Here is a 19,188-nt window from a genome sequence, read left to right on the forward strand (position 1 = left end):
TCCACACTCCACCCCTTTCTTCCTTCAATCAAAACTCCCATTTGTTCAGTCAAGCTGACTCCAGATGCTTTGCATCATTTGCAGAAATGGTGACACTATTTATCTCCAGAATGACATTTCTAAATTTCTAGAATTTCAGGTGCCCTGGATAAGACAACACCCCTCCCCAGACCTCATCATTGTGAAGAGTATAGATGGGCATACCTTGGATGCTACTGGAAGGTCCTTCATACCTCCCTTTCCTCAGTATTCACAGTTTGGCCACCGTTATCTGCCTTCAGACCATCATTATCTGTTATCATTATTCCCTTTACCCTGGTTTATGCTAGTCACACAAGAAGCCCCAGGATTCTAGGTCATTCATTATCCCTTGCATTTCATCCCAAATGGTCCTGTACATTCTGTTTTCTAACCCCATTTCCTACCCTCTTCATCTCCTGAAACTCTCAGGAATTGGTTGTTGGGATCAGCAAAATCCCTCTTTTCTCAAAATCTCTGAATTTTTCCTTCTCCTTGCTCTAAAGGAAATCTGGGTCTCCTCTGAGGACAGTGATTCCTCTGCAGCCCTCTCAAGTGGTGGCTGTTTTTTTCCCACACCTTGCAGTGGATAGGTATCCTCTTTGTCCTTTTTTTTTTTTTTTTCTCTTTGTCCTTATTGCTGCTTCCAGACCATTCTGCTTCCCTCCTTCCCAAAGTGCCCAGCTTTGATTCTGATGTTAACCAGACTATGCTACCCTCATTGCCATCATATGGCCACTATCACTCTCCAACCCTGCTCCCACATAACCTCAGTATCCTTATAGATGATGCTTCCAAAACACTAATTTCTAAAATCCCTGACCACCTCTCCTCCAAAAAGTTTGTCCTCCATTGTAGCTCAGTTATTCCCTTTGTGTCCTTGTTTCACCTCTTATCTCACTTAGATTCTGTGGTCTGTTATTATAATCACTCCTTCGAATATAACCTTGGTTCCCTTTCCCCTCTCTCTCGCTTCACTGTACTTTTCTGACAGAACACAAGCCTTAATTAAATCTAACCCTCCACCTATGCATGCACAAGTGCGGCAGCTGAACACGACTGGAAAATTCACATACCTCTGCTAACTGCTCTCACTTTGAGTTTATGACCACTCACCTTAAAAAGGCCTTCAATGTCACTCATCAATTCTACTTACATTATCCTAGCACAGTCGTTAACCCATTCTCACAGATGGCCATTCCATACCTTCCCCTCTCTTTTCAAACTTTTCATAACTTCTTCCCCATCCTAAGATGACAACCTTGTCTCCTAGTTCACTGAGAAAATAAAAATAAGAAGAGAAAGTCCACAAGGTTCCCACCTCCCTGCATCCATGCTCATATACTCTGCCTTCCCTCCTATTAATAACGATGAACGGTATGTGCTCCTAACTTGGGCCAACTCCTCCACTTGTGTACACCTGATTCCATCACTCCAACCATTCTCCTCTCTCTCCTGGATCATTTCCCTCAGCAAATAAACAAGCCGTTATTTCTCTCATCTTCAAAAACAACAACTGTCTCTTGATCTCACTTCTCTTTCCAGCTACGGTCCCATTTCTCCTCCCCTTCAGACAATGAGAATTGGCTATTTTCCCATCTCCAAACCTTTCCTCCCATCAGATTTTCATACTTATGACTCCACAGAATGTCCTCTTGTCAAGGTTATGAATGACATCCAAATTGCTATATCTAATGGTCAATATCTATCCTTAATCTTTCTGAAGCTTTAAACACAATTGATTACTCCTTCCTCCCAGGAACACTTTCTTCTCTTGGCACCACACGCACTTTGTTTTCCTCCTATCTTGCTGGCGACTCCTTGGTTTCTTTTGTCCTCTTCTCCATCTTCTCACTCTTCCTGAGTGCTCTTATCCAGCCCTGTGGCTCTCTATGTTGATGATTCTCAAATATACATTTCCAGCCCAGACCTCTCCTTTGAATTCTATATATGTATGCATATACATATATCCAACTGCCTGATCAACATTCCCACTTGGTTGTCCAATAGGCATCTTGAACTTAACACATCCAAAATCAAATTCTTGATTTCTACACCAAAGCCTAATTCTTCCCATTTTTGAAAATGGTAACCATATACTTGAGTCAGCCTTGACTCCTCTCTTATTCTCATTTCCACATCTGATCCATCAGTGAATTATTTGACTCTACCTTTAAAATATATGTTTTAATAGATATTTTAGAATCCACTACCTCCACTGCTACTACCCTGATCCGAGACAATGGTCTCTTGCCTAGCCTCCTAGCTGACCTCCCAGCTTCTGTCCTTGACCCTCTTATGGTTTATTCCCCTCACTGTAACCCAAATGATCCCTTAGAATATGTCATTCCTAAACTTATACCCTCCAGTAGCTTCCCATTTCACCCTAAGTCAGAGTCAAACTCCAACTAATAAGGTCTACTGCATTCCTACACCATTTGTCCCATCCTGCCTTTGCTACCTTGCAACCTCCTCTCTTATACTCTCCTTGCTAACTCACTCTGATCAGTCACACTGCTTTCCTTGTGATTCCTGGCTTAGCACCTCTGCACTTGCCTGTTCCTTTTGCCTAGAACGGTCTTTCCTCAGGTATTTTCCTCACCTCCTTTAGGTTCTCGCCAAAATGTTACTTTCCCTGACCCTTCTATTAAAAATTGGAAAACGGAGTTCCCTGGCGGTCCAGTGGTTAAGACTCCATGCTTCCAATGCAGGGGGCCTGGGTTTCATCCGCGGTCAGGGAACTAGATCCCACATACATGCCGCAACTAAGAGTCTGCATGCCGCAATGAAGATCCTGTGTGCCACAACTAAAAAATGAATAAATACATAAATAAAAAATAAAAATAAAAATTGGAACAACCCCACCCTTGGTCACAATTTCTTCTTTCTTTATTTTTCTCCATAGCACTTATCACAATCTGATATACTACACATTTATGTGTTTGTCCCCCACCCAACAGAATGCAAGCTCCACAGACACAGAGAATTTTGCCTGTTTTGTTCACTGCTGTTTTCAGGGCCTAGAGTAGTGCCTGGAGTGTAAGAGACACCCAACAAGTATTTCTGGAATTTACTGCATGAAGGAGATTATGATGGAGAGTACAGAAACAACAGCACTTGAAAAAAATACTTCATGGCATGCCAAGGTTTCATCTTACCTCTAATGAGCTCCACTGCAGCATTTCCAGCAGAAAGGTGATAGGGATCAGATCTGTACAATGAAAGATCACTCTGGCTGCAGGGTGGAGCAAAGACTGGAGGGGTGGGATTGGGGGTGGAGGGAATAGTTGAGGGGCTGTTGGCAGAGATTCAAGCAAGAAAAATTGAGAGTCTGAGCAAAGACAGTGGCTATGGACATAAAGGGAAAGGGAGCAAATTTGACAGTTACTTAGGGGTAGAACAGACAGACCTTGGTGATCAATGTGATACATGGAATACAGCCCAACAGAAGACACCCTTTTATTCTCCCCAGATTTCATCCCCAGAAACTCCTTGACTGGGCCCTCATGGATCACCTGCAGCAGTCTCCAGAGATTTTTGAAAGCCTGGAGGCAGAATCCTCAGATCACATCCTGTCCTGATTCCAGGTAAGGCACCATCCAACAATGTCAAGCTCCTGAACCACCAAGAACTTACAAGTTTGGGCTCTACAAGGAACTCCTGGCTCTATTTCCCATTTTCTCACCCACTCTGACCTGTTAAGGAGACTAAAGCAAGCAAGAACCAACAAGAAACTTAAAACCGTGTTTACCTTTTACCTCCTACTGACTTACCTTAATTCAGTTTGTTCTCCCAGTGTCAACTGAAACAGATACTTCTAATACAGAGATAAGGGCTATCCTATTGCCAGGGGATCCCCACCCAGGTGTCCTCCCTCAGGGCCCAGCTCAAGGAAGCAAGTTCTACTGAAGGCAGTTGTCCATTTGATAATAGGATTTACAGCAACCAAGATTCCCTTCCTGGCATACTTCTCCAGAAGGTCTTGGCTCCCTAGGATGCTAAGGTCCAACTAACTGCTACAGTCTACAGATGCTTAGCCAAAACAGAAAGCTCCAGTCCTCCCGAATTCATTCTTTAAACCCAGCCACTTAGCCAGTACCCTAGTTGGGACTGACACCAGGCTTTGGTAAGCCACACAGGGCTGGTGAACAATGGAGGGAGTGTAACGTCACTCAAGTTTCAGGCCTTAACATCCACATTGCAGGCTGATGCATCCTGAGTGAAATGAGTGCTGGAGCCCCTACATGAAAAGGAACGCAAGGAAAGCTTGGACTGTGCTTTTAGTGTCACCGTGGACAGGAGAGACAGGTAACCAAGTACAGCAGCTAAGAAACTCCAATCCTAGTACACAAGGAGTGATGGTCTGGGTGAAGGTAGCAGGAATGGGTAGTGTAACCAGCATAGAAATCCTTCTTGATCTCTTGAGAAAATCAGACTCTGGTTCAGGGGCTGACCAAGGATTTCTTCACCATTCAGATGGGTCCCCAGACTGTAAAGATCCAAGAGCAACTGATGGAGCTCAGAGCTCTGCTGTATAGTGGTCCCTGGGAGACAGCTCTCTCCACAAAAATCACAGTTTGAGAAGCACCTGAAGTGCATGCAGACTTTTGTAAGGATTCTTAACTTGGGACCCCTTGAAACTGGATATGATTTGCAAATGTGCGTTTTTCTAGAGTGAAGGTCTTTATCTTTCATCAGATTCTCTGAGACTCAAAAAGAAAGGGACTGGAGGAGCCGGGCGTCCCGTGCGAGGGGCAGGCGGCTGTATCGGCCCCCGCAGCCGCGAGCGGCGCGGCCCGGGCCCGGCCGGGGGTCGCCAGCGAGCCGCCGCCGGCTTCATTCATTCCCGCGGCTCCGCCTCCTTCCCCGGGCTCAGGCGGCGCGTCCGAGAGGATAGCATTCCCTGTGGATATGCTGGATAATTGCAGTCATGAGGAAATGGAAAATTCTGCTGAAGATTACATATCAGATCTCAGGTGTGGGGACCCTGAAAATCCTGAATGTTTTTCTCTTCTCAATATTACGATTCCTATCAGCCTGCCAAATGTAGGCTTTGTACCTCTCTATGGTGGAGATCAGACCCAGAAAGTTCTTGCTCTTTTTGCACCCGAGGACTCACTCACAGCTGTGGCACTTTACCTTGCTGATCAGTGGTGGGCTATTGATGATACTGTGAAAACATCTGTCCCTTCCTGAGAGGGACTTAAGCAGGTGAGAACTCTTGGGGAGAGAGGGGTTCTGTATGTTCTGAATCGAATTATTTACAGAAAGCTGGAAATGGAGAGAAATGAGATCCCATTCCTGTGTCATAGGAGTACTGATTATGCTAAGATTCTGTGGAAGAAAGGAGAGGCCATTGGGTTTTATTCAGTTAAGCCTACAGAAAGCATATGTGCCTCTTTTCTTACCCAAAGCTACCAACTGCCAGTTCTTGATACAATGTTCGTAAGAAAGAAATATAGAGGCAAAGACTTTGGGCTTCATATGCTGGAGGACTTTGTTGATTCCTTTACAGAAGATGCACTTGGCTTGCGGTATCCACTGACCTCTCTCATGTACATAGCTTGCAACCAGTACTTTGAAAAATATCCAGGAGAGGGGCTTCCCTGGTGGCGCAGTGGTTAAGAATCCGCCTGCCAATGCAGGGGACACGGGTTCGAACCCTGGTCCGGGAAGATCCCACATGCTGCGGAGCAACTAAGCCCGTACGCCACAACTACTGAACCTGTGCTCTAGAGCCTGCGAGCTACAACTACTAAGCCCGCGTGCCACAACTACTGAAGCCCGTGAGCCTAGAGCCCATGCTCTGCAACAAGAGAAGCCACTGCAATGAGAAGCCCGTGCACTGCAATGAAGAGTAGCCCCCGTTCACCACAACTAGAGAAAGCCCACGCGCAGCAACGAAGACCCAATGCAGCCAAAAGTAAATAAATAAAATAAATTTATAAAAAAAGAAAAATATCCAGGAGACCATGAACTGCTTTGGGAAGTTGAAGGTGTTGGACACTGGTACCAGAGAATACCAATCACCAGAGCATTACAAAGAGAAACATTTAAAATTACTGCAGTTTCTCAAAATGAAGCTAAAAGACCTGTGTCTGGAGAATATGGTCTTGCATCTGTTCCAGACTATGAAGCAGGAGCTGAAGACAGTCTGTCTAGTGAGATGCAGCTAACTATTGATTCTCTAAAAGATGCCTTTGCAAGCACTTCTGAAGGTAAAACACCTGTTTCCACTCATACTCGAAGTAGTCATCTAAAGCGGCCAAAGACTGGAAAACGGTTTCAGGATTCTGAATTTAGTAGTTCTCAAGGGGAAGATGAAAAGACTCCCCAGACTTCACCTACAGCTTCAGTGAACAAATTGGAGTCTACTGCACGAACATCAGAGAGCTCAGAAGAATTCTTGGAAGAAGAACCCGAACGTACTGTGATTGAATTTGAGGATGAAAGTAGTGATAAAAATGTTCGACCAGCACCAGAAACCCAGCCAGGCCTGGAAAAGCAAGAAGGTGAAAAGGAATCTGAATTAGAGCCTATGAATGGTGAGATAGTGGATGATACTCTTAAGACTTCACTTATAACAGAAGAGGAGGACTCCACTAGTGAAGTTTTAGGTGAAGAATTAAAATTGCAGTCTTTTAATTCCAGCGAAGACTCTACGAATCTTGTTCCACTGGTGGTAGAATCTTCAAAATCTCCTGAGGCTGTTGCACAGGATAAGACTTCACATGTAACTGACTCAGAAATGTTGCTAGATGAAGGCCCATCTGATGACAAGGGGCACACTGAAGAGAGGCTGCCTCTAGTTTCAAGAAAGAAAGCACATTTTGGGAGTTCAGACAATGTGGCTACTATCCCAAATGAAGAACGGTCCGACAGTGGTTTTCCAAACTCCGTGATAACTGACTTTTCTGAAGAATTGATTCCTGAAAATGTATCACCCAACACTACTGCCTCACTGGAAGACCAGGGTGAGGAGGGGATGGCCGAGCCCCAGGAAACATCTCCAGCTGTTCCTCAGAGCTCTTTAATAGAGGTTGAACTTGAAGATGTGCCATTTGCACAGAATGAAGGACAGAAGCAGCAGTCAGAGGAGCAGTCTGAAGCATCTTCTGAGCAACTGATCAGTGGACACAATCAACAGAGAAGACTGTGGATAGCAGCTCAGAGGAGATAGAAGTGGAAGTGCCTGTGGTCGACAGGCGGAATTTAAGAAGAAAGGCCAAAGGGCACAAAGGACCTGCGAAGAAGAAAGCCAAGCTGACCTGAATGAGGAAGAAATGCGGATGAAAAATCCTCTTCTTTGTAACCTAATTGTTGTTTTTAAAATATGGCAGTTAATAAATAGCATGGGGCACAGGACAAAAACTCCAAGTTTTCAATTTGAACTTATTTATGATGCCGCTTTTCCCTCCCTTATAGGACCTAGGATTCACCGTTCCTTTTAATTTTTCAGGCTATTTTGTGTAAATACAATTTTTTAAATTTTTATTGACCATGTTTCGATTTTGGGAAACCAAATCATACCGTATTTTCTTTAGCAGTTGGGGATATCTGACCATTAATATTTCAGAAAATATAAATTAAAAAATGTGAAAGTAGTAGGGTTTCCATCAATCGTAAGGATCACAGAAATCTTTTATACTAAGGGTTTTAATAGTAATCTTGGTGAAGGTTCTAGAAGTTTTATCTTAAATTTCAAAACTAATCACCATTTTTTAAAATGTAGGCATGCTTAAACAAAAATGTAAGTTAGGATAAATGCAACTTCAACTAAATGAGAGCACAAATTTGGAAATTCATGGTCAAAGGTTTATGAAGGTGGTATTTTGGCCTCTTAGTTCTTAGATGCAGGTGCAATTTCTTCCTTTGACTTCAATGTCTGTGGAAAGGCACAAACAATCTGTTTCCAGTTCACTCTTGATAACATCTGATATTAACAGTACTGCTAGGGATTTAACTCTGGCCTGTAGGCACTCGTATAATTATTTAAAATTTCATTTGAATCTGGGGACTGTACTTTTGTCCTCACCCAGTTAACATGTACACTTTAGAAGTGTGAGAACCCTTCCTAAGGCTTCTCCTTAATCCTGCCACTGCCTTTATTCTAGAATCTTCGTTATATTCCCCTCACTTTCATCCACTTCCCTAACTCATGGAGTGATTCCTGTCAAAAGATCTTTTTGCCTGCCTGCCAGCTTATGCCCTTGGCTTCCATTTTTGGTAGGTTTGGAACTGCGCCCACAATCTTAGACCTAGATGGCAGGAATAAGCTGCCCTAGGAGCCATAGTTACAAGAGCTTAAATCAGATCGGAGGCTTCGTTTGTCCCTTTTGGCTTGCTTGCTCTTGATTTGTTCTGTGCGGACAGGTTACAATCTAGCCTGTGTGTACACTGTGGATGCCTTTGCCTGCGCAACACAAAGGCCGTTGCCTGGGTAAACAGAAAACAAAAAACATCCTCAATTGTTTATTTTTGTATAATAATTTATTTAAAAATGAACAAAATGGTTATTCTTAGAATCCAAAGAGAATCTTAAAACAATCCTACTCTTTGCAAGTATTATGTGTACTCAAATTTTCATGTAAGTTTGAGAATGTTTTGAGGCCATTCAGATTGTTCTTAAAACTGCTTGGTCCTTACATGAAAAAAAATGTGTTATGACTTTGTGTCATTATTTGAGGTGCTAAGGATTGATGTTGAAGGTTTATTCAGTCTATGGTCAGGTGATACTAAATTTTATTTTGGGATGTTGGCATTTCAGGAAGATTTAAAGTTGAGGTAAAAATCTTTAGCAGACAAAATAGCAAACCCTCCTTATTCGTGTAAAATTTTGAATACTTGTATCCTCTACTGTTTTCTTTAATTATTGGTCAGAGTTAGGCCAGATTATTCCATTCTAAATGAAAATTAAGCACTTTGGCCATTTGTTTTCCCAACAAATGCTAATCAAGTGAAAGAATAAGTATGACTAATATTAGTGTATCTATCGAATGTTTATGCTGTTTTATACATTTTGTGAGAAATTTTTGTTAATACCACAATTAGGGAAATAAAGATTTAGTAAATTCTTAACCTTTTCATTTTTAATTTCTTAAAATAGATTTAAAAACCTAACACTTACTTTTTTACTTGGATTCTTCATTGTTCTCTTTAAAATACTTTCTTTAAAAAGGTGTAATTTAAGACTGAGCTCACTGACAACTCTTGATGTGTGAATATAGTTGCTGAGGTTTACAAAAAGGAAATGTTTAGTTATTCATATATGACCACTAAGGACTCGCAGTATAAATTTATACTTGTTAAACTTGTTTGGTTTAAACAGTACGTGCATTTTAAGCAGTTTCAAAACTTTCTGTTCAGCACACAATTTTTGTCCATATTATCTCTGACAGAAAATGTTATTTTGGACTTTATAGTTGGTAGAGGAAAAAAAGTTAGGTCACATGAAAAAAAACCTAACTTTCATGTTCAGTAACAATGAGTTCTATGCTCAGTGAGTGAAGTGTAGAATTTATAACAAAATTTATCCTCAATAAGGAATCTAAATAAAACTTAATCACATTACTTGTACTTTTTGCGAAAGGCATTAGAAAAACTCTGAGAATGACAGAGGACTGAAATCTGATTTCAACCAGGTAGTCTAGTTGTTCAGTGTCCAGTCACATTCTATAGCCCTCTGTGAACTTTTTTCTGTTTAGAAGTCTTATTTGTGGAGAAGGGAGTTCAGGTCAGTTTGTGTAAATACATATATATTTCCTTGTGTAATATAAAGCAGACAGTTATTAGCAAAATTTTAGTTCTACTTTCAAGTTTATTCAATTGCTAGACATCACAGAAATATATTTAAGAATTTATTATAAAGTTCCTCTACAACTTTTAACAGTGAGAGGGTCTATTATGATTTTTTATAAAATCAAATAGCATGACAGAATGTCAATCTTCTACTACTTAAAATGTGTCTCTATTCATGGTGTTTCCATTCAGTGCAGAGAATTATCATGGCAAGGATAAAAACTACTAGTGATTAATGGTTCACTTTTAGCTGACCACCAGAACACCACCTAAAATGATTTCAGTGACTTTAGAAAAATATCTTGAAGGTTTATGATTGCATCGAATTGAGCCTTTACCTGGTATCTAAATATCTGCTCTTACATTCTGATTTACCCTTAGGGATTACCTTCTAAGGTTTGGTCACACCAGCAAACTGAAACAGATTTTAACGTAAATAAGGAATTTATACTAACATTACTCATCTGTGTAACAGTATTTTAGAAATTTCTGCCTTGTATGTCCACTAGTAGCAATACCGTTTGAAGTGTTAACCCAGTCTTTCATGGGTGTGGTTAGTTACAAATGTTTATGCTTCTGTTTGCATACTTAGTATCAAGCTTTATTTGTACAAGATAGTTTAACTTGCTTATTTTTGGTTGTGAAAAATAAGCAAACCTCAGTTCTGTATCCAGTGCTTATTACCTTTAGTCGATTTTTTTTCTTTCACCCTCCAAAACTTGTCATTCACACATTCCCCATTTCTATTAGCGGCAAAATCATTTGTTAAAATCTAATTGTAAGGAAGGTTCTGCTTCTGTTATCCTGAAGTAATTGTATCATACTGGATAGTAATTCCCAAGGAACTAGCCTTTCTTTTCCTAAGTGTCTGTGTGTTCTAAAACTTCTAAATCTACAATTTAGAAAAGATGTTACATTATTCAGAATAGCAAGACTTACTCAAGTACTTACAGTTGTTTTCTTGATAGTTTCCTTTTTCTGATTTTTTTATTTTTATTTTTAACAGTAGTAATTAAACCTATATTTTGTGATTGTTTCCTGGTCTGTGTTTTGAAATTCCTTCCCTTTTCCCTAATTTCATTGGTGAAGATGTGTTTAGATATTGAATTTGTTTAGACACTGATTTTGTTTAAGGCACAATTAATCACATTGGTTGTACTTTCAAGACAGACTTAAAAAAATAAACAGAATTGAAAACAAAAACAAAAAAAAAAAGAAAGGGACTGGATCTGTACAACCTTAACTGCACTTTCCAAAATGGTAGCATTAGCCACATTTCAAGTGTTCAATGTCCACAAGTGGTAGCTGCCACTGTATTTGTGTAAAAACATTCCTCACCACAGAAAGTTCTATTGGACAGTGCTGCCTTAAAGAAATGGTCCATGGTTATGTAGGAAGGTAACATTACCTGATGAGTAAGCCTGGGCTTTGAACACAGACCTGGGGTTGAGTCCATATTTTGCCACTATAAACCATGTAACTGTGGATACATTATTTAGCTTCTCCAAACCTCTATTCCATCATCTGGAAATTATGAAATTTACCTCCTAAGGCCATGGCAAAGACAATGTGATAACCCAAATAAGTGTGAAGTATAGTACCTGGTTTGTCGCAAGCTCTGAAGGAGCAGTAGCTACAATGATCTTCTTTCATAACCATCACGCTCCATAATTCCTTTTTGGAAATGCCCTCTGTTCTGGATACCCTGAGTTTTCGATTAATTACCTATTTCTTTTTTTTTTTGGCTGTGCCACACAGCATAGGGGATCTTAGTTCCCCGACCAGGGATTGAACCCACACCCCCTGCATTGGGAGCGTGAAGTCTTAACCACTGGACTGCCAGGGAAGTCCCATGAATACCTATTTCTTAACGACTGCTTCCAGCCAGCCTTTCCAGAAGTTCTTCCTAACTGACTTATGAATCACAAATTAAAGAGGCTAAGATCTGTAGTATTACACGTAAGGAAGGAGGTGGGATGGCTACTTGTCCTGAGGACTGTGTGAGGTGCTTCATTAATCATTAAGATCACTGTGTTTGGGACTTCCCTGGTGGCGCAGTGGTTGAGAATCTGCCTGCCAATGCAGGGGACACGGGTTTGATCCCTGGTCCAGGAAGATCCCACATGCCATGGAGCAACTAAGCCCGTGCGCCACAACTACTGAACCTGCGCATCTGGAGCCTGTGCTCCACAACAAGAGAGGCCGCGACACTGAGAGGCCCACGCACCGCAATGAAGAGTGGCCCCCAGGAGGAGGAACCAAGATGTCGGAGAAGAAGGACGTGCTCTCACTCCCTCTTGCGAGAACACCAGAATCACAACTAGCTGCTGGACAATCATCGACAGGAGGACACTGGAACTCACCAAAAAAGATACCCCACATCCAAAGACAAAGGAGAAGCCACAATGAGACGGTAGGAGGGGCGCAATCAGAGTAAAATCAAATCCCATAACTGCTGGGTGGGTGACTCACAGACTGGCGAACACTTATACCACAGAAGTCCACCCACGGGAGTGAAGGTTCTGAGCCCCATGTCAGGCTTCCCAACCTGGGGGTCCTGCAACGGGAGGAGGAATTCATAGAGAATCAGACTTTGAAGCCTAGTGGGAATTGATTGCAGGACTTCGACAGGACTGGGGGAAACAGAGACCCCACTCTTGGAGGGCACACACAAAATAGTGTGCGCATCGGGACCCAGGGGAAGGAGTAGTGACCCTGGGGGAGACTGAACCAGACCTACCTGCTAGTGTTGGAAGGTCTCCTGCAGAGGTGGGAGGTGGCTCTGTTTCACCGTGGGGACAAGGACACTGGCAGCAGAAGTTCTGGGAAGTACTCCTTGGCGTGAGCCCTCCCAGAGTCTGTCATTAGCCCCACCAAAGAGCCCAGGTAGGTTCCAGTGTTGGGTTGCCTCAGGCAAAACAACCAACAGGGAGGGAACCCAGCCCCACCCATCAACAGTCAAGTGGATTAAAGTTTTACTGAGCTCTGACCACCACAGCAACAGTCAGCTCTACCCACCACCAGAGCCTCCCATCAAGCCTCTTAGATAGCCTCAACCACCAGAGTGCAGACAGCAGAAGCAAGAAAAACTACAATCCTGCAGCCTGTGGAACAAAAACCACATTCACAGAAAGATAGACAAGATGAAAAGGCAGAGGGCTATATACCAGATGAAGGAACAAGATAAAACCCCAGAAAAACAACTAAATGAAGTGGAGATAGGCAACCTTCCAGAAAAAGAATTCAGAATAATGATAGTGAAGATGATCCAGGACCTTGGAATAAGAATGGAGGCAAAGATCGAGAAGATGCAAGAAATGTTTAACAAAGACCTAGAAGAATTAAAGAACAAACAAACAGAGATGAACAATACAATAACTGAAATGAAAACTATACTAGAAGGAATCAATAGCAGAATGACTGAGGCAGAAGAACGGATAAGTGACCTGGAAGACAGAATGGTGGAATTCACTGCTGCGGAACAGACTAAAGAAAAAAGAATGAAAAGACATGAAGACAGCCTAAGAGACCTCTGGGACAACAATAAACGCAACAACATTCGCATTATAGGGGTCCCAGAAGGAGAAGAGAGAGAGAAAGGACCAGAGAAAATATTTGAAGAGATTATAGTCGAAAACTTCCCTAACACGGGAAAGGAAATAGCCACCCAAGTCCAGGAAGCACAGAGAGTCCCATACAGGATAAACCCAAGGAGAAACACGCCGAGACACATAGTAATCACATTGGCAAAAATTAAAGACAAAGAAAAATTATTGAAAGCAGCAAGGGAAAAATGACAAATAACATACAAGGGAACTCCCATAAGGTTAACAGCTGATTTCTCAGCAGAAACTCTACAAGCCAGAAGGGAGTGGCATGATATACTTAAAGTGATGAAAGGGAAGAACCTACAACCAAGATTACTCTACCTGGCAAGGATCTCATTTAGATTTGATGGAGAAATCAAAAGCTTTACAGACAAGCAAAAGCTAAGAGAATTCAGCACCACCAAACCAGCTCTACAACAAATGCTAAAGGAACTTCTCTAAGTGGGAAACACAAGAGAAGAAAAGGACCTACAAAAACAAACCCAAAACAATTAAGAAAATCGTCATAGGAATATACATATCGATAATTACCTTAAACGTGAATGGATTAAACGCTCCAACCAAAAGACACAGGCTTGCTGAATGGATACTAAAACAAGACCCATCTATATGCTGTCTACAAGAGACCCACTTCAGACCTAGGGACACATACAGACTGAAAGTGAGGGGATGGAAAAAGATATTCCATGCAAATGGAAATCAAAAGAAAGCCGGAGTAGCTATACTCATATCAGATAAAATAGACTTTAAAATAAAGAATGTTACAAGAGACAAGGAAGGACACTACATAATGATCAAGGGATCAATCCAAGAAGAAGATATAACAATTATAAATATATAGGCACCCAACATAGGAGCACCTCAATACATAAGGCAACTGCTAACAGCTATAAAAGAGGAAATCGACAGTAACACAATAATAGTGGGGGACTTTAACACCTCACTTACACCAATGGACAGATCATCCAAAATGAAAATAAATAAGGAAACAGAAGCTTTAAATGACACAATAGACCAGATAGATTTAATTGATATTTATAGGACATTCCATCCAAAAACAGCAGATTACACTTTCTTCTCAAGTGCGCACGGAACATTCTCCAGGATAGATCACATCTTGGGTCACAAATCAAGCCTCAGTAAATTTAGGAAAATTGAAATCATATCAAGCATCTTTTCTGACCACAACGCTATGAGATTAGAAATGAATTACAGGGAAAAAAAAGTAAAAAACACAAACACATGGAGGCTAAACAATACGTTACTAAATAACCAAGAGATCACTGAAGAAATCAAAGAGGAAATCAAAAAATACCTAGAGACAAATGAAAATGAAAACAAGACGATCCAAAACCTATGGGATGCAGCAAAAGCAGTTCTAAGAGGGAAGTTTATAGCTATACAAGCCTACCTAAAGAAACAAGAAAAGTCTCAAGTAAACAATCTAACCTTACACGTAAAGGAACTAGAGAAAGAAGAACAAACAAAACCCAAGGTTAGCAGAAGGAAAGAAATCATAAAGATCAGAGTGGAAATAAATGAAATAGAAACAAAGAAAACAATAGCAAAGATCAATAAAACTAAAAGCTGGTTTTTTGAGAGGATAAACAAAATTGATAAGCCATTAGCCAGACTCATCAAGAAAAAGAGGGAGAGGACTCAAATCAATAAAATCAGAAATGAAAAAGGAGAAGTTACAACAGACACCGCAGAAATACAAAGCATCCTAAGAGACTACTACAAGCAACTCTATGCCAATAAAATGGACAACCTGGAAGAAATGGACAAATTCTTAGAAAGGTATAACCTTCCAAGACTGAACCAGGAAGAAAAAGAAAATATGAACAGACCAATCACAAGTAATGAAATTGAAACTGTGATTAAAAATCTTCCAAGAAACAAAAGTCCAGGACCAGATGGCTTCACAGGTGAATTCTATCAAACATTTAGAGAAGAGCTACCACCCATCCTTCTCAAACTCTTCCAAAAAATTGCAGAGGAAGGAACACTCTCAAAACTCATTCTATGAGGCCACCATCACCCTGATACCAAAACCAGACAAAGATACTACAAAAAAAGAAAATTACAGACCAACATCACTGATGAATATAGATGCAAAAATCCTCAACAAAATACTAGCAAACAGAATCCAACAACACATTAAAAGGATCATACACCACGATCAAGTGGGATTTATCCCAGGGATGCAAGGATTCTTCAATATACGCAAATCAATCAATGTGATACACCATATTAACAAATTGAAGAATAAAAACCATATGATCATCTCAATAGATGGAGAAAAAGCTTTTGACAAAATTCAACACCCATTTATGATAAAAACTCTCCAGAAAGTGGGCATAGAGGGAAGCTACCTCAACATAATAAAGGCCATATACGACAAACCCACAACAAACATCATCAAAAACTGAAAGCATTTCCTCTAAGATCAGGAACGAGACAAGGATGTGCACTCTCACCACTATTATTCAACATAGTTTTGGAAGTCCTAGCTACGGCAATCAGAGAAGAAAAAGAAATAAAAGGAATACACCGGTCAGAATGGCCATCATCAAAAAATCTAGAAACAATAAATGCTGGAGAGGGTGTGGAGAAAAGGGAACACTCTTGCACTGTTGGTGGGAATGTAAATTGATACAGCCACTATGGAGAACAGTATGGAGGTTCCTTAAAAAACTAAAAATAGAACTACCATATGACCCAGCAATCCCACTACTGGGCATATACCCTGAGAAAACCATAATTCAGAAAGAGTCATGTACCAAAATATTCATTGCAGCTCTGTTTACAATAGCCAGGACATGGAAGCAACCTAGGTGTCCATCATCGGATGAATGGATAAAGAAGATGTGGCACATATATACAATGGAATATTACTCAGCCATAAAAAGAAATGAAATGGAGGTGTTTGTAATGAGGTGGATGGAGTTAGAGTCTGTCATACAGAGTGAAGTAAGTCAGAAAGAGAAAAAGAAATACAGTATGCTAACACATATATATGGAATCTAAGGGAAAAAAAAAAAAAAAAAAAAGAGGTCATGAAGAACCTAGTGGCAAGATGGGAATAAAGACACAGACCTACTAGAGAATGGACTTGAGGATATGGGGAGGGGGAGGGGTGAGATGTGACAGGGTGAGAGAGTGTCATGGACATATATACACTACCAAATGTAAAATAGATAACTAGTGGGAAGCAGCCACATAGCACAGGGAGATCAGCTCGGTGCTTTGTGACCACCTAGAGGGGTGGGATAGGGAGGGTGGGAGGGAGGGAGATGCAAGAGGGAAGAGATATGGCAACATATGTATATGTGTAACTGATTCACTTTGTTGTAAAGCAGAAGCTAGCACACCATTGTAAAGCAATTATACTTCAATAAAGATGTTTAAAAAAAAATAAATAAATAAATAAAAAAAAATAAAAGGTTATCTGACAGCATAAAATGAAAAATAACATATTAAAAACAAAATATCTATTTAAAAAAAAAAAAAAAAAGGAATACAAGTTGGAAAAGAAAAAGTAAAACTGTCACTGTTTGCAGATGACATGATACTATACATAGAGAATCCTAAAAATGCCACCAGAAAACTACTAGAGCTAATCAATGAATTTGGTAAAGTTGCAGGATACAAAATTAATACACAGAAATCTCTTGCATTCCTATACAGTAATGATGAAAAATCTGAAAGAGAAATTATGGAAACACTCCCATTTACCATTGCAACAAAAAGAATAAAATACCTAGGAATAAAACTACCTAGGGAGACAAAAGACCTGTATGCAGAAAACTATAAGACACTGATGAAAGAAATTAAAGATGATACCAACAGATGGAGAGATATACCATGTTCTTGGATTGGAAGGATCAACACTGTGAAAATGACTATACTACCCAAAGCAATCTACAGATTCAATGCAATCCCTATCAAATTACCAATGGCATTTTTTACGGAGCTAGAACAAATCATCTTAAAATTTGTATGGAGACACAAAAGACACCAAATAGCCAAAGCAGTCTTGAGGGGAAAAAACGGAGCTGGAGGAATCAGACTCCCTGACTTCAGACTATACTACAAAGCTACAGTAATCAAGACAATATGGTACTGGCACAAAAAGAGAAACACAGATCAATGGAACAAGATAGAAAGACCAGAGATAAACCCACGCACCTATGGTCAACTAATCTATGAAAAGGAGGCAAAGATATACAATGGAGAAAAGACAGTCAATAAGTGGTGCTGGGAAAACTGGACAGCTACATGTAAAAGAATGAAATTAGAATACTCCCTAACACCATACACAAAAATAAACGCAAAATGGATTTGAGACCTAAATGTCAGACTGGACACTATAAAACTCTTAGAGGAAAACATAGGAAGAACACTCTTTGACATAAATCACAGCAAGATCTTTTTTGATCCACCTCCTAGAGTAATGGAAATAAAAACAAAAATAAACAAATGGGACCTAATGAAACTTCAAAGCTTTTGCACAGCAAAGGAAACCATAAACAAGACGAAAAGACAACCCTCAGAATGGGAGAAAGTATTTGCAAACGAATCAACGGACAAAGGATTAATCTCCAAAATATATAAACAGCTCATTCAGCTCAATATTAAAGAAACAAGCAACCCAGTCCAAAAATGGGCAGAAGACCTAAATAGACATTTCTCCAAAGAAGACATACAGATGGCCAAGAAGCACATGAAAAGATGCTCAACATCACTAATTATTAGAGAAATGCAAATCAAAACTACAATGAGGTATCACCTCACACCAGTTAGAATGGGCATCATCAGAAAATCTACAAACAACAAATGCTGGAGAGGGTGTGGAGAAAAGGGAACCCTCCTGCACTGTTGGTGGGAATGTAAATTGATACAGCCACCATGGAGAACAATATGGAGGTTCCTTAAAAAACTAAAAATAGAATTACCATATGATCCAGCAATCCCACTACTGGGCATATACCCAGAGAAAACCGTAATTCAAAAAGACACATGCACCCCAATGTTCATTGCAGCACTATTTACAATAGCCAGGTCATGGAAGCAACCTGAATGCCCATCGACAGATGAATGGATAAAGAAGTTGTGGTACATATATACAATGGAATATTACTCAGCCATAAAAAGAAACGAAATGGAGTCATTTGTTGAGATGTGGATGGATCTAGAGACTGTCATATAGAGTGAAGTAAGTCAGAAAGAGAAAAACAAATATCGTATATTAACACATGTACGTGGAACCTAGAAAAATGGTACAGATGAACAGGTTTGGAGGGCAGAAGTTGAGACACAGATGTAGAGAACAAACGTATGGACACCAAGGGGGGAAAACCACGGTGGGGTGGGGATGGTGGTGTGCTGAATTGGGCGATTGGGATTGACACGTATACACTGATGTGTATAAAATTATGACTGATTAAAAAAAAAAAAAAAAAGAACCTATACTGAATAGCACAGGGAACTCTATTCAATACTCTGTAATGGAAATATGGAAACAGAATCTAAAAAAGAGTGGATATATGTGTATGTAAAACTGACTCACTTTGCTGTACATCAGAAACTAACACAACATTGTAAATCAAGTATACTCCAATAAAAAAATTAATTGAAAAAAAAGAGTGGCCCCCGCTCGCCGCAACTAGAGAAAGCCCTCGCACAGAAACGAAGACCCAACACAGCCAAAAATAAATTAAGAAAAAAAAAAAAAAACTTACAAGGATAAAATGAAATGAAA

The 19,188-nt window shown here is 40.3% G+C and overlaps 1 protein-coding gene and 1 pseudogene across 1 annotated transcript; one reads left to right on the forward strand and one right to left on the reverse strand.

Moving 5' to 3' along the window:
- Positions 1-19,188, reverse strand: part of LOC133078017 (large ribosomal subunit protein eL31-like) — an 86,449-nt pseudogene that overhangs the window by 13,745 nt on the left and 53,516 nt on the right.
- Positions 1,389-7,291, forward strand: LOC133078846 (soluble lamin-associated protein of 75 kDa-like). Its single transcript, XM_061174019.1, is given in 5 exon segments — positions 1,389-1,395; positions 3,491-3,605; positions 4,737-5,635; positions 5,985-7,139; positions 7,142-7,291. Coding segments are annotated over 5 exon segments (2,325 nt in total). The 3' UTR covers position 7,291.

Source organism: Eubalaena glacialis, chromosome 18 (assembly GCF_028564815.1).
Source record: "Eubalaena glacialis isolate mEubGla1 chromosome 18, mEubGla1.1.hap2.+ XY, whole genome shotgun sequence".
Classification (NCBI taxonomy): Eukaryota; Metazoa; Chordata; class Mammalia; order Artiodactyla; family Balaenidae; genus Eubalaena; species Eubalaena glacialis.